The sequence below is a fragment of the Hyalella azteca genome, unplaced genomic scaffold (assembly GCF_000764305.2).
Source record: "Hyalella azteca isolate HAZT.00-mixed unplaced genomic scaffold, Hazt_2.0.2 contig5956, whole genome shotgun sequence".
Taxonomy (NCBI): domain Eukaryota; kingdom Metazoa; phylum Arthropoda; class Malacostraca; order Amphipoda; family Hyalellidae; genus Hyalella; species Hyalella azteca.
In genome coordinates, this window is record NW_025936130.1 from 22,513 (window position 1) to 38,424 (window position 15,912).

At 40.4% G+C, this 15,912-nt stretch overlaps 1 protein-coding gene across 1 annotated transcript; it reads left to right on the forward strand.

The window, feature by feature from the left end:
- Positions 1–2,410: 2,410 nt before the first annotated feature.
- Positions 2,411–13,668, forward strand: LOC108671178. Its single transcript, XM_018158672.2, has 14 exons — positions 2,411–2,617; positions 2,796–2,950; positions 4,706–4,843; positions 5,232–6,535; positions 6,812–6,930; positions 7,204–7,394; positions 7,775–7,854; positions 8,434–8,563; positions 9,115–10,296; positions 10,500–11,313; positions 11,615–11,754; positions 11,885–12,046; positions 12,426–12,569; positions 13,496–13,668. Exons 1-14 carry the CDS (start codon positions 2,614–2,616, stop codon positions 13,652–13,654), a joined length of 4,722 nt encoding a protein of 1,573 aa, XP_018014161.1. The 5' UTR covers positions 2,411–2,613; the 3' UTR covers positions 13,655–13,668.
- Positions 13,669–15,912: the final 2,244 nt, after the last annotated feature.

Below are 15,912 nucleotides of genomic sequence, written 5' to 3' on the forward strand. Positions count from 1 at the left end.
TCACTCTAATCCTCTCATGCTTCTTACGTTAGGGAAAATGTCTATTAGAATTGTAGTCGCTCATTTGTTGCGTCTATCTTTGATGCTCGACTTTATTAGACTTCATCGCGTTGATCTTTATCGTCGATTTTTATCGGCGATGTTCATCGTCGATCTTTATCGTCGATCTTCATTGTCGATTTTTATTCGTCGATCTTTATCGTTGATCTTTATCGTCGATCTTTATCGTCGATCTTCATCGTCGATCTTCATCGTCGATCTTCATCGTCGATCTTCATCGTCGATCTTTATCATCGATCTTCATCGTCGATCTTTATCATCGATCTTCATCGTCGATCTTTATCGTCGATCTTTATCATCGATCTTTATCATCGATCTTTATTCGTCGATCTTTATCGTTGATCTTTATCGTCGATCTTTATCGTCGATCTTTATCGTTGATCTTTATCGTCGATCAATGTATATACTTTCTTGGAGTATAATCACGCCATTTAACGATTCTTCAGTAAAGGTTTCCTTCTCCAATAACCTGGAAAACATTTTTCGAACGTGTACAGAATCTAGGATCTCTTTATAATGTCTTTCATCAGGAACTCTTCTCTTATTTATTTATTACTTTTTATCCTGACTAAAAAGCTCTCTATTTTACTGGGTATTCCTTTTGTTATCAGATTTACAACACGTATTGAAGTACTCAACAAAATTTGACAAGTATATATCCTAGAATATGTGCAGATGGCTTGGTCCAGCTGAGTAAAAAACCTTGCTTGTATTAAATAATCGATGCTGGAATATTATACTATGCATGTCATATTATTTACAGGCACGGGATAGTGAACTTACTGTTGTTTACGGACTAATTCTTGTAGTGCGAGTAGTGGTGTAAATATTGTAGCATTTTTGAATATTTTCATGTCTTCATTATGCTGTTTGTGGACGCCAATTGCAGGAAAGGTTTATGATACATTGCATATTGTGATATAATTTGTCTTTGTATATCTTACTATATCTTACAGTTACGTTCGAATTAGCGAGTCATTCTGAAAATAAGTGTGAATTCTTACGAATCATTTTAAAGAATCTAATTTAATTCTAGTTTTTTGATAAGGTTTCAGCCTGCCTGAATTTGTAGGTAATATAAAACTATGTGTTGATAAGTTTATTTTACTTGCGTATCTTGCCATTTTTTATGTATTTTCGATGTATAAAAAAATCTATATGTAAGTTTTGAATGACAGGAAAGAATGGACAAGAACTTATATTTTAAGCGTTCTCACCTTTCACCAGTTATATAACCAGACTTTTTTCCATTTGGGATTTTGTGCCGTATTATCTCAACCCTTTACTGGAAATTGTGAGTGTTTGTTTGCTCTATTTTTTTCGCAGATGTTATGGTTTCTGTTAAGTATTGCTGGTCTTTACGCTTCTCCTGATACCAATCATTACACCAAATTAATTTGCTTTAAGTATTTTAAATCAAGGACAATAAATTACGCTATCAATTGGTTTCTCATTTTCCATTCAGCTTTGGGTAATTTATCTTGGGCTTTTTTTACTAAGATGCCAAATTTTCAACAAGATTGCGCGCAATTTTCGAACTTTTGGTGTTAATTTAATGCTAATTACTTGATATAGTACAGTAATTTCTGCGCCGAAGACTAAGCCAAATCTGGCCTTCTGACCAGATCTTTTCAAAACTGACGTTGAATTAACTGGTGGCTTGATTATTTCATGTCGTGAGGTTATAAGCCGAACATATACGACTACATGATTCTGTCTAGTGCGCATTATTTAGCATATAATCGCGGTTCATGTAGTTACAACCATATTCTTGTGCAAACCATAAGTATACTTTAATGAGCTCGCAAAGCAGACGTCGATAACAGAGACTTGGAAGCTGCAAATACGTTGACACGCTTTGTTTCATTCACGCACTCTCAAGTATATTGTACCTTGTACAATATACTAAATGCTTTGTACAGACAGTCCTTATAAGCAAAACAGTCCTTATAAGCAAAAGAAAAATATTCTAGCATTCCTGATAATTTTTACAAAATTTCTAATGCCTTATTGTTCCTAGGATGTAACTAACGCCAGAATGAAGATGAATTTCAATTATTAGAAAATGAATTTTTCAGCCCGTCACTTTATTTTGCAGCAATTTGAATAGTATAACTGTATAAGTTTTTCCTAACAAAGTGCTTGCTATATTTAGGTGTTAATTAAGAAAGTCCATTGAATCTCTACTAAAATGTGAGTTGTTCCTGACGAAATTATTCAATAAATAGTCAGGAAAAATAAAAAAATTGTATCATTCCACTCACGCTGAACCCAAAAATTTCATTTCACTTCAAGTTTTGTCTCTACAATATCCGCTGAAGAAATGCTATCTTCAAAGGTTGAATAGCAATCCACCGAAACTTGTATTGTCGTGTTTATCAACAAGTTCGATGAGCATGAAATTACGACTAAATGGACATTTAAACTTCGTTCTTCATTCATGAGCATTCTGAGCTGCATTGAATCCCGGTACGAGGAAGATAGCAAGATTTATAAATGTCGTAGTTTGAAAACTGGAAAATTTATAGAACTTTGACTTGAAGACAGTTCGAAATGGGTGAGTATAGGGCTATAGGGAAGCGGAAATCTTAGTTATTACAAATACTGTGTACATTTTGATATTGTTCATGATCTCAATAACTTTGAGTGTAGTTGAACTTTCATTGGATAGATTCATTTGTTTGCTCCTAATGCTGTTGAGTTTGTTTTTTATAACAGTGTTGCTTATATTTCAGGGTGGCAACAGCTTCTCAACAATTCCAGCCTTCCACTAAAGAAACGGCTACATGGAGCTCTTGTGGCCTTCCTGTCTTCATCTGTGGAACTTAGAACACAACAAAAAGAAGACATAGTCATTTTTTGGCTCACTAGATTAGTTAGGGAAAAACAGGTATAATTTTTTCCCATATGTAAGTTATGTAACCATTACCCACTAGGTACTCACTTCACTTGACAAGTTGACAACAGACAAGTTCTTTCTCAATAGCCAAGAAAGCCCAAGATAGTGTTTTCTTAGCCTTCTGTGAAATATCCAAAATCATATTTAAGAACGATTTTCATCTCATTTCATGACAGTTAAGGTCTGAATAATATATTTTTGTTTAGATACCTAAAAATCTTGTGGCTTGTGTCTTGTGAGATGCCATTGGATGATTGGACAGATGCAACCCTTGAATGAGAGAAAAGGTTTATGCTCATGAATATTTACATCCATTTCAAAGACCCTTGCGTACTTTCTTTTTTAAAATTAAAATTGGCTCATTTTTGCTTGCAATTTTTGATAATTGTTCGTGAAATGATAGTTATTACTTGTGATTTTTTGAAAGCCGTGCTCAGTGCTCACTGCTCAATATATTTGGCATCTTGATAACATGGCTAAAACATAGTCCTGCTCTTGTCTTGATCTGAAATATATGAGAAAATTTTCCAAAAAATTCTTGTATGAACAACTTCCAAAGTAATTTTCCTAAACTTTGGGCAAAATGTTCTATTTTTATTCATTTTTAAAATTGACAAGGCAGTGGGAAAGGAATTTGTAAAATTGTTCAAAAGCACCAAGAGCTTCATCATATTTTTTTAATCCCCAATTTTACAGATAGTTTCAGCCCAATTGTGCAGTTTGGCTCTCATTTAAATTCCCATATGCAAAATTTTACTTGAGGATGAAGTTCCTGTAGCCAAAGTTGTGTCAAACAGGAATCAAAATATTTATGGTGGCAGAAAAAATTATCTTTTTGTAAGCCAGCTCTAGAGTTTTCCCTATTCTTGATTCCTATTTTTCTCCTTGGTGTTTTTCTCCTTGATGTATTATGCAACTGCATGATTTACCTGCAATATTTAACACCTTCCCTGCTTATCCACATTCTCCGGATTTAATAATCAACCTTATGTGTGAACACAAATATTCTAAAAGAGGAAGTTTACCTATGAAATTTTGAGTTATACGTGCTTCATTAAAACTTCATACCAGCAGTGGAATATCATTGTTGGGACACATATGGCCAATTTGCAAGGAATGTGTAAAGTGTCTCTAAAATACATGAATATTCAGCAGCCAGATTTTAGTACTAAGTAGGATTTTGGCAATCTTGGCTTTGCAAGTATATCTACATTTTTAGTCTTGATTATTTCATGCTTTGAAGACATAAGTATACACCAAAATAATTTTGAATGTTGGAAAATAATTTAGGATCTATAAATTCTCTGTCAGCATAACAAATATTATATGTTAGTTACTGTTAAGGATATTTATAACTCATCACCATATTATTGTGTGAAAAATTAAAATATTTGGGTAGCTCATTGTGAGTAGCATTTGCAAATATTTGAGAAACTAAAACATCTGTAGAGGACCCTTTCTTGGTTACTTATTAACCACATTGACATAATATTCTTTTGTTAATGATCCGGGTAAAAGTACCATCAATAATACCCAAGTCACATTTTCCCTTGAGTCTCACACTACCTACCCTAGAAAATTTAGTAATAAAACCATTTGAAAATGTTGCTGGCTAATGATTTCTGGTATTTTGTTTTGTTATTAAATGGTGTTCTAATGGTAACCATGATTGATTTATGCTGCAATTTATTAATGCTGAGAAAAATTAAGTTGCAAATTTATAATTTTTCATTTTTTTACATGCAGGCTACCACATGGCGCGAGGGAACTGATGTTGAACAAGAGCAAGTTTGGGAACTGCTGGACAATATTTTTTCATCAAATAGACTGCAGAAGTTGGTGAACAATGGCTGGACCTGTCCTATCACATCAGCTTTCCCTCGGGTATATACTATACAATCATTGACCTACTTTACTAAGAATTAACTATATTTTTGATATTTATACACTCTTACAAAGTATCAGTCTATCAGATAAAGTATCTATATTTGTCAACATTAGAAATATCAGCAAACGGAAATTAAAATTAATTTAAAACCGAGATCTTATTTTGAGTCAAGTCCTCTTTGGACCAAATGACTGTTTTCATTCATCATGTTACAAATGAATTTGTATTAGTTCAAATAAAATATCATGACCAGAGTTATCACTTTGCTATCCTTGTAAAAAAATTTTGTTTCTTGAACTATGTTTACTCAAATAGCTGTGCTAATATTTTTCCTAGGTAATATTTTGTTGTGTATATAATAAATTATTTTGTATTTGATTTCAGAGCATTGTTGATGTGCTGGGCAGTCCAAACCTGGGTCAACAGACCTGTAGACACGTTGTTTCAACAGTGTGTTCTGTCATATCCACCCCAGCACTTGTGTCAGTCATCAGCAATTCTGCTGCTCTTTCATTGCAAGTTTTGACTGCGCTGCTGGATATTGCCATGAGCTTCCCTTGGAGTAAAGTTGAAGAAGAGAGACTCAAAAGGGAACCCAGCAAGCATGAAGCTTCTCACATTGATTCTAAAGTACTGGAAAACTGGCCAGCAAAAAAGAAGAGGGGTACTTTCTCTTATGCTGGAAAAAATGAGACTGATATTTCAGTACCTCATGTAGTCTATGAAGAGAAAGTTTTACAAGCCATCTCGATTTTACTCAATGAAGTGAGATCTCAGCTTCTTGTAAAAAAGGATGATACTGCTGTCAAGTTCTGCAGCCAACAGCTTCTACGACGCCTTGTTATTTTTGAAACTTTGTCAGAGGCCTATTGTGGTAAATTAAAATTTAATCTACTAATAAAAATGGAAAATCTCATTCAGAACTGTCTGTTTAGTCCCAATATTTCAGTTCAGTACAAAACATTCCTATCCTTCATGAGTGTAGAGGGCTGCAAAGAATTCAGCGAATTATCGCTTATTCCAGTGGTTTTAAGCAGTGTGGCCTCTATCATGACCAGTGAGTCGTTGCCTGCCGTTAAACGTGCTGTTTCTCTCTTTTTTGAGGGTTTTGTGCAAAAGTTTTCCGAGGAAGAGTGGGTAAAAATGCTGGCCTGCTTACTGCATATGGCTGGTATAACTCTCCCCAAGAGCTTTATCAGTTGTGACAGTGAAGCATTAGAGTTCATTGTCAAAATGCCTCTAGAGAAACGCACTCAAGAAGGCATCATAGCTTCACTATTGCAGTCATCACTGTTCTCTGGGAAGATAACTGAAGACTGTCCTATGGATTCTTACCTACTACTCCTACAAGAGCATCTCATTGAATCACGGCCTCTGAGCTGTGACTGGTTTGTGGCCATGCGAGTCCTGCTCATGCATTCTTCAGACAATCACCCTGACGAGTTCATAGGTGCACTTGGTGAAGTGGTCTGTGCTCGTAAGCCTGATGAGCAGTCAATGCAGGCAGTGTCAGACCTCCTACTTGACCTGCATAAATATTACACCAAAGCTGTTGGTCCTGTAGCGTTTGTGACGCTGCTGATGGAGAGCATTATCCTCAAGAAAGACAAGTTATTGGCCCACACTGATATATTGCCGATTTTTGCTCCCACTGAGAATCAAGGCCTCAAATTGCTGCTGCCACCTCAGTAAGTTGTTAATTTCCAAATTAATGTGATTTCTGTGCTTGGATTATACAAACTACTTTTCCTCAATTGAGCCGCGAATATTGTTACTCATCTAATTATTTATTTAACCGTTATTTGTTCCTTGTGATATTTACAGTGTAAGTGTTTTCAAGAATAGCTTTCATGTTAGACTATGAATTAGTATAATAATTTTTTCTCAGATTAATTTCCATGAAAATTATACGTTTTATAATTATGTACCATGTCCTTGTTTACCTTCATTATGTTTTAATTTAGATTTCTCGCATCATTGGGCGCTACATTGGGCACTGCAGAACCTCTCATGTTTCTCGATATCTTTGCTGCCTTGCAAAACAGTGCCGACAAATTCCTCATACCTTTACTGACGGAAAGTGGTAAGTCAGTTGCAAAGGATCTATCATATTCCATAATACTTATTTGTGGTCCTTCCCCTATTTGATTAATGCTGACATCGGTTATATTTTCTTAGTGATCAACGTCTCGGACAATGCAGAAAAACATTTCCCTGTTCCAAATATTTTCTCTGGAAAAGTTGACACTTCATTTGCCCTCTTGGTAATTATTTTACATTTTGATATGCCCTAGTAACTTTTTCTGGAATTCTAGACATCCCTTCATGAAAATACTAACCTTTTTTTTTCCTCCAGACGACTGCAGCACAGTAAGCCAACGCCGTGCCCTGGCCGTGTGTTGCTGGATACTCAGTGTTCTGTTGTACGAGGCAGACCCAACACGTATCCTTAATGTGCAATCTTTTGCTGAGAAAATGGCCATTAAAGTGGCCGAGTTCATTGAAGTTTTCGATTCTCTCCTGGGCAAGCTCAGCCAACTGAAGTTTGTAAGTGGGAACAAATTTATTACTGGTTAAGTACCGTATATAAAAAGTTCACAACAGTTTTTTACAAATAAGAAACTGAGCTATACAGTTTGCTTAATTACATGAAGTTCTAGACACCAACATAAGTTTTTCTATAATTAGTTAAAAATGAGTTTGCATTAACATTTGATGGCACTGTCAGTTACTTTTTAGCGCATTTTCTCATTTATGGGAAAAAATGAGCTATTGTGCTCGTCGTGTCCGTCCGTCCGTCTGTTTGTCAGTGACGTCACGTGTTCGTCGACGAGAAAATGCGCTCTCTGTCACTCACTGCTGTGAGTATTAAGTTATCTTTTTAGGATGATGTTCATGAAGGGTTTATTTTGTTTTCCATTCCTCAGGACAGCGCGAGTTACATTGGAGTATTGCTGCTGAGTCACGCATTCACCAACTTCTTCTTGCAGCTCCTCAGCAACGACGCGTGAGTTACGAGCTAAAATTGTGCACTGTTTCCAACTTCAATGGCCCCCTGGACCCTTTAAATCTTCGAGCAAATTCAACTTACTTAACTAAACCAACTTACTTAATAACTACTAACTTTGAGCTAAACCAACTTAATTGTTAGGTACTCATTTTACTAATGCCTTGATTGATAAACCCCACCATACACTTTGCCTTATCAATGAGAACGAAATTGAAATATTTTATTCGAATGTACTTTTTTTAAAGGCGCTTCAGGCTTTTTCCTAACAACTGACGTGGTTTATCTAGAAATGAGATCATGAAAATGTAATATCGGCGACTCCATCTGGTATGAGTAGTAATGATCTCAACAATGAAAATAATAAGTTTAATTACATATAACTGCATGGATTAAATATGGTATTTTTTACCCCATTTAACCTTTAAAAATTTAAGAAAATTCGAGAAATTTTTCCCGCCTTTACATGTTATCTGTGACTCCTTTTAACCAATTGTAAAATAATAGATGATTTCTTTTTAAAATTACAAAATGTATTTAAGAAGCAGACTTTCTTAAATATTTCCGATCCCCTGACAGTTTTGTGGAGTTCTGGAAGCCCCGGACGCGTTCTCCATTATCCCTGGTGCCGCACACGGCGCCCGAAGCATGGTCGGTCCTGCAGAGCACCATCGATGTTCACGGAGATTCAGACTCGCGAAGCCTTATGGTGAGCCTTTCAATTAATAAATATCACGAACATGCGGATATTTACCTATTGGATTTTTAACTCAGATTATTTTATTCCTGTTCAACGTATACGATAGTTTCAAATTTTCAATTCTTACATCAAATGACGTAAAAGAATTTGTTTTAAAATTCGTACCAGTTACACAAATCTATGTTAGCGGCATCAGGTGCTCTGATTTTTCGGTAAATGTTAAATAATCACGAAGATATTATTATTATTAGGTAGATGTCATTGTAATAGTTATTAATTAACTATTACAGTTATTAGGTAGCTGTCATTGTAAGGAGAAGATAAGAAACCAGGTTTGAATCATGAATATGCCAATGAATTGATGATTGAATTGTGTGCCACCATGAGTTTCTTGTCGAAACCGAGATCAGAAATGTTGTGTTTGGTCCAAGAATTTGGTGGTTCCGGTAGCTGTTCAGCCTGGTTTGATTGACAGCATTCTCACCTTGAATAAATTTATTAAATTAACATCGTAAAATGTCGGTGGATATTTTAATCAAGTCTGATTTTTCTTGTTTCAGCTGCGCTTAATTCTTCTCAGACTGCAGCATTTGAATGCTGAACGAAAACGAGCTATGGTCTTATCATTGCTATCTGCTGCTGGAGAATCGTCTCTTAAAAATCATCTCGAAGAAGAAGGACTTACGAAGATCTCAGTTGCAGAACTGACAACCGCCATAGCTTCACTGTCTGACGTCGTTCACAAGCACTTCGAGAAATCTAAGGAAGCTCCGAGAATTGTTAAGAACTTGCTTTGTGAAAATCTTATTTCCGGTTTTCATTTACTGAGCAATCGGAAGACTATTGCTAGGTCTGCGCTGTCTGCTTACGTGGCCAATCAAATGCTTCTAAAATATATTCCTCGACTACAAGGAAATATTGCTCTTCTGGTTCCTCACCTCATTTCCGTAGCGTTTGCAAGGCTTACTTCAATAATTAAATCCTCAGAAGACTCGACTGGAGGAAAGAAACGCAAGCGAAGTGTAGGTGCCGAGACTGTTGCGTGCGATGCAGACGACCTCAGTGTTATTCTGAAGGCCACGAGAGCCAGGCTCGATGGGTTTGACAAGCCCGATTACCAAAAGAAAGCTGAACGTGAGGATGCTAAGCTAGCAAAGGCTAGCCTCATGAGTATCGTAGAAGCTCTCAATAAAGGAGTTACTTTACCTCGCATTAACTACTCAGACGGGCATATTGCTGTCAAAATATTTAACCTCATTTTAGACTTTCGGCTCGACTCGCTTGCTGCTAATCAAATCGCCGCCCTCCTTCAAGCATTCATGGCTATTCTATTCCTGTCTGACTTGAGCGATAAGGCTCAGAAGAAGATTACTATACTGCTGCTGCGGTGCATCAATCTCTGCTACGTCTCGAAAACGACTGACGTGACCGTGGTTCCCGCTCGTAGTCTTCCAACTCTTGCCATCGCACTAATCTCGATGCGACACGATTTGTCTTCGATTTTTCTTCAAGTTAAGGAGCCAAAATCTGACGATAATCTGAATGTTAACGAAACTGTAGCCATCAACTTTGACGCGGTTTTCAAGACCGTGTTGAAACAGTTGGTATATTTCAGCAATGTCGAGGACTTGATCTCGCCTGTGACGGATTTCATAGTGAGCAGTGCAATGAAGACCTCAGCGTCTGGCATTGACGGCCGGTATCTGCAAACCGCCTGGGATTTTGTGTCTATTTGCGCCCAGGTACTTGCAGGCTAACTCGAGGTGTCGGGTTTAAATCAAAATTTGGAGTGAGAACGATCAATTTATTTCATTTTTTCTCTATAACCTCACTTGCTTGTCTTTGAAATAAATTCAAGTAGTTGTTGAAATACTTTTTTATCTAATTTTTACTAGTTCAGATTAAATGATGCTTCATTTCACCTGACCTGTTTCAATTTATTCAGGCGACATCTGAAGCTTCTGGACAGCGCATTCGCTACAGCAACGCAGCCATCCGCACGCTCAGCTCATGGTGCTTGAGCGGCTTGAAAAAGTGGAGTCTTGCATCAATATCGGCTAACTCTGCCAACTGCATTCTTCCCATGCTCACCGAGCTGTTGATTCTGGAGTTTGGTCTTAGAAAAACCACAGCCAGCGCTAAGAAAACCCACGCAAATAACGAGTTAGTCGATGGAAAAAATCACCAAGACAAGTTGGAAGCTGGCAGCATGCAATGCTTTGAACATCTTCCTTCTGCATGGGAGCTCGCAGAAAAGTGTCTGATTGACAATGATACCTCCGTTCAAGTGTCTGCTTTACTTTTTATATCTGCTGTGAAATCGGTGCCTGCAGAACTACGTCAGAAATTCACTGATGAAACCATAGCACGTGCCGTGTTTACCTTTTTCCTGAAAGAGTCTCCGGTGCAAGCTCTAGATACAAAAAATATTCACTCCGAAGCTGAAAATAATTACCTACTGGAGCTAACTTCAACCAGCAAACTTCCTCTTGCTGTTTTTCTCTCCGACTGTTCTTTGGACATGTACGGGGAGTTACTAGGCGAGCTCATCAAACGCAGTACGGATTTGTCGTGCTGTCTCTCCGTGCGCACAATTACGCTGTGGCACATGGTCATGCAGACGGATGTGGGTGTGATGGAAAGACGGGTCAAGCGATCTGCTCTCAGGACCCTTGCTCAGATCATCGTCCGGCATCTCAAGTCACCCAACTCTCTCTTCTCGTCTCAAGAAAACCTGGATCAGCTGCCCGGTCTCGCTGGTAATCTTTTTGCTCTATTAAGTCACTTTGGTTCCTTACTGCCCTCAAACCACCTTTCCAGTCTTATTTCTAACACTCTCAACGTTTGACGAAAGAAAAAGAGATTGATGCATTTTGTAACGTTACTGGTAAAATTTACTATGAGAAACGATAATTTATTCCTGTATGTCTCCATCAGACTTCGCCTTATGGTCTCCTCATCATCATTTTCTGAAGAATAGAAATGAGTTTTGCATGACTTGTGTTCAATGTACCGTAATGGTTATCTTGTTCACTAATAATGCTATATTTTTCTATTCAGGCAACGTAATGTTATCAGTGCTGGAGCTGTTCGATTCTATGATGAAAAGCAACGTGTCGCTACCACACCAAGTGGTCATGCATGTCCTGAGCGCCGTCACCGTGTCAACAAGACATCTCAGCCCTGCAAACTTTGCACTCGTGAGACTTCTTCCAGTTCAACAATTATTTCTCTATTATTACTAGATATTTTTGTTCGTGTTTGCCTATATAAATTTAAGAGGGTATGAAGAGTTTCTAACTAATAAAATTTGTAATCTTATTCACTCAGGTATGGAAAAGTCAGGTCTCACTGCTGATGTCGTCTCTGATTTCGCGGACCACGGCGTGGAAGCTTCGAGTCTCCGGCCTGTTGAGCTCCATACAGCTCCTGATACAAGAGCTTGTGTGGCGCAGCCGCGCCGAAATCCATCACTCCGTCGAAAATATTGAGGTATATTATGAAGCTGAACTTAATTATTTCAAACTCTGATTACTATTCATGTCTACCGCGCTGGTAACCTAGACTCTTTTTGTCTATTGAGACTAAATAGAGATAATGTACAGTGTACACTCTGTTGCCGAGTTATATTATTGCTTGCTATTAATAATATTAAACTTAATTGATCTTGTGACCTAAAATTTTCCTTCCTACTGACAACAAAGTTAATCCATTTCGCAAACCTGATTTATTTATTGTTTTAATTATTATTCATGTCTATCTTGTGGGAAACCAAAATCTTTTAATATTTTGTTAGCCCATGCTTATTACTAGGTTTCACTTGACGTATGAATTTTGACACAATTAATTGAGTATTCATTATTTTCTACAGTTGCTTACAAGCTGCGGCCTAAGCCTGGACCAGCTAATTCGTAAGGTAGAGCTTCTAAAGTATGAGCTGTACCCTGTGCTTCATCTCACCGTCGGTGGCGTCCTTGTTATGCTGCAGCAACACAGCATCATCGCTCCTGTCAGGGTGTGTGCTGCACCACGTGTTTCAAGACTAAGTCTAATTGGCTCTATTCCGGCAGTTTGGTTCTTAAATTACATAAAACTTTGTTTTTAAAGCCTTCATGAATTCTTTTCTATGCGTTCATAGAAGTTCTTTTCGTTAAGTTCATAAGTTATTTTCTTAGCGTACTTAACACGTTGACTACGAATTGGTACATATGCGTACCACGAAATGTATTTCTCCAGGACGTAGTGTTACATAATTCAGGTTGCCTAAAATTGGCCAAATCCGAGAACAAAAAAGGCCGATAACTCAAAATATACTAGTTTATTTGCAGGTTCCATTGTAAAAATTCCATTTATTTTCTTTTTGCAGTATTTAAAATTTAATTAGGAAGTACCCCTATCATAAATTTTAGCCGGCCAACGCAATTGAGAAAAACTAAATCACGGAATTTGTCCGGAAAAATGACCGTCTGACAACCCTGTTTAAAAACAGTATAAAAAATGAAATAATAGTACAAGATGAAGCAATCGTAGTCAACGTGTTAAATATAAGTTCTATTCTAAGCGGTCGTAAGAGTATAATTTGAGGATCAAGGTTTCTTATTTCTTGATTTTAAATTGTTTAGTTTGTACTGAAATTTCTGAAATTAATTCTTCGTTTGAGATTTTGGATTCTCAATTTTTACTATTTGCCGTCTCCACAAGTTCACCTGCAAAAGTACGAAATTCTTTTGAATCGACTTATTTAAGAACGACGCAACTAGCTGGAGTGAGATTAAAGAAGTATTCCAATAATTTTTTTTTTTCGTTCATAATTGCCGACAGGAGCTTGCTATTGTTTAGTATTGATTACATTTAGTATTTTTCATTTTTAAAATTTTTAACCCTTGTCAGTATCAATTTGTATCATAGATAAGTATGTGGCTTAATGTTTTGTTCTCTCAGAGTGTGCTGGATAGCCAGATCTACAAGCTACTGAAGATGTGCTGCAGTCTGGGACTGAACCACTTGGCAGTGTCGCTGCCGTCTGAAACGCGTCCTCTACTGAGCCATTACCGCAATAACTTCAACAAGTACTACAATGTCAAGCAACAGATCGAGTAATGCAACATAACTCCTGCTTGCGTTTTATTCATTCCTTGTTGTTGTTGTTCCTTGCGCCAAACGTCACGCTCGCGTGGGCGGAGGCTCTGGTGGTGGTCGGAGGGGTGGCACCGGAAGAGGGGGAAGATGGGCGAAGGCAGGGAGGGTGGCCAGGAACGCCGACGCCTCTACGGGGTTGTCCCACAATGATGAGACGCTGAGAGACGTGGGGAAGGCGGGACAGGCAAAGAGGTGCTGGACGGATTGGAGAGGGTCCCCGCACTCCAGGTAAGCGGCGCTAAGGGAGCGTCCGACCCTGTGGGTGTAGGACGCAAGGGAGCTGCAGTATCCCGAGCGTAGCTGGGATAGCGCTGAGTGGTAAGGACGAGGGAGCGAGGCCTCTTCTGCTGCAATCGGTGGTGGTGGGGTTGTGAGGACAGCGTTGTTAACGGCAGTCGCCGCAACACGGGTGGCTATCTCCCTGCGGAGGGAGCGTTTTGCCTCTCCATAGGCACCGTCGGGCATAATGCCGTCAGCCAGGAAAGACGCCACAAGGTGGCTGAACCTCGTCTTGATTGACGCTTTCATGGGGCGGTCTCCGGGGGGAGCGGAGACGATGTTGAAGGAAGTATGGGTAGGCTGAAGGGCGCTGGCGAGAAATTGAACACATGCCAGGTCCAGGTGGGCGGACAGGGGGAGGACGCCGGTCTCATGGTGGAAATGGGCGATTGGGGCCATCTTGAGGCAGCCGGTGGCTAGTCTCAGGGCTGAGTTTTGGATGATTTGGAGACTTGCAATTGCGGTGAGTGAGGCGACTGGGTACCAAATGGGGGCAGCATAATTGAGGACTGGGCGAGTAAATGTCTGGTATGTGGCAATGATATCTTCCTTGGAGAAGCCCCAGTTTGTGCCGGCCAGGGCTTTTAAGATGCGTAAAGAGCCTGTTGCTTTGGTGGCTATGGCTCTGACATGAGAGAACGTAAAATGGGTATCCCAGGTGACCCCTTGGATTTTGGGGGTTTTGTCTAAGGGGATGATGCCATTGCAGATTGTTGCAGAGGGGTGTAGACGGGATTGGTGAGTGTCGGGGGTGAAGAGCGTGACTGAGGATTTCCCAGGAGCCCGGCCAGTTTCTTGGCGGTCGACCAGTCTGAGACGCCCCGGAGAAGCTCAGAGAGGTCAGCCTCCGCGGCGTCGAGCCTCGGCGACGACACAAAAAATAGTGCCCCCGATCTCTGCCGCGTCTACGTCTTGGGGGTACCCTGGCCTGCGCGTCGGCCGGATACCCGACATTCACGTGGGCCAGGCCAAACGGCAGAGGCCCCCCCCGCCCGGATCGCTACCGGACGGAGGCACCTTCACTTTTTCTGCTAAGGGCAGGGGAACCTCGGCCTCCCCTTCCCCCTACCCACATCTTCGGCCGCCTATCTTCCCTGGGGCTCCTTTTGTCCTTCTCTCCTCCCATCTCTTCTTCCAACTCGTTCTTCTTCTCCTGACCCAGGGTATACACCCCATCCCTGGCCCGCACCCCTGCTCGGTCTGCTCCCTCCCAATCACGTGGCGTGGAGATTCGTTCTGGTGCTCCGGGTGCAGTGCCTGGACCCATAAGCGATGCTCTGGCCTGCGCTACATTAGACTCTACACCGAAGATTGGATCTGATATACAGAATACTGCATTGAGACTAGCCACCGGCTGCCTCAAAATGGCCCCGATCTCCCATCTGCACCAGGAGACCGGCGTCCTCCCTTTGTCCGCGCACCTGGACCTGGCTTGCGCCCAGTTCCTCGCCAGCGCCCTCCAGCCCTCCCATGCCTCATTTCGCATGGTTTCTGCCCCTCTCGGCGACCGCCCTATGAAAGCCTCGATACAGTCGAGGTTCGGCCAACTTGGTAAATGGTATCTTGCCTGCCGGGACATACGGAGAAGCCAAGCGATCTCTCCGCAGGGAGATTACCTCCCGCGTGGCGGTGACTGACGCCATAAACGCCGTACTTACTGCAGCTCCCTGGTGTCTGATTCCGCCAGGATCGGACGCTCCTCTAGCTCCGCCTGCCCGGAGTGCGGGGATCCCCTCCAGTCCGTTCAGCACCTCTTCGCTTGCCCCGCCTTCCCCACGTCTCTCAGCGTCTCCTCACTGTGGGACAACCCCGTGGAGGCAGCGGCTTTCCTAGCCACCCTCTCTGCCTTCGCCCATCTCCCCTCTCTTACGGTGCTGGCCCCCCGCCCACCACCAGAGCCTCCACCCGGCGAGCATGACGGTCGCAACTAACAACAACAA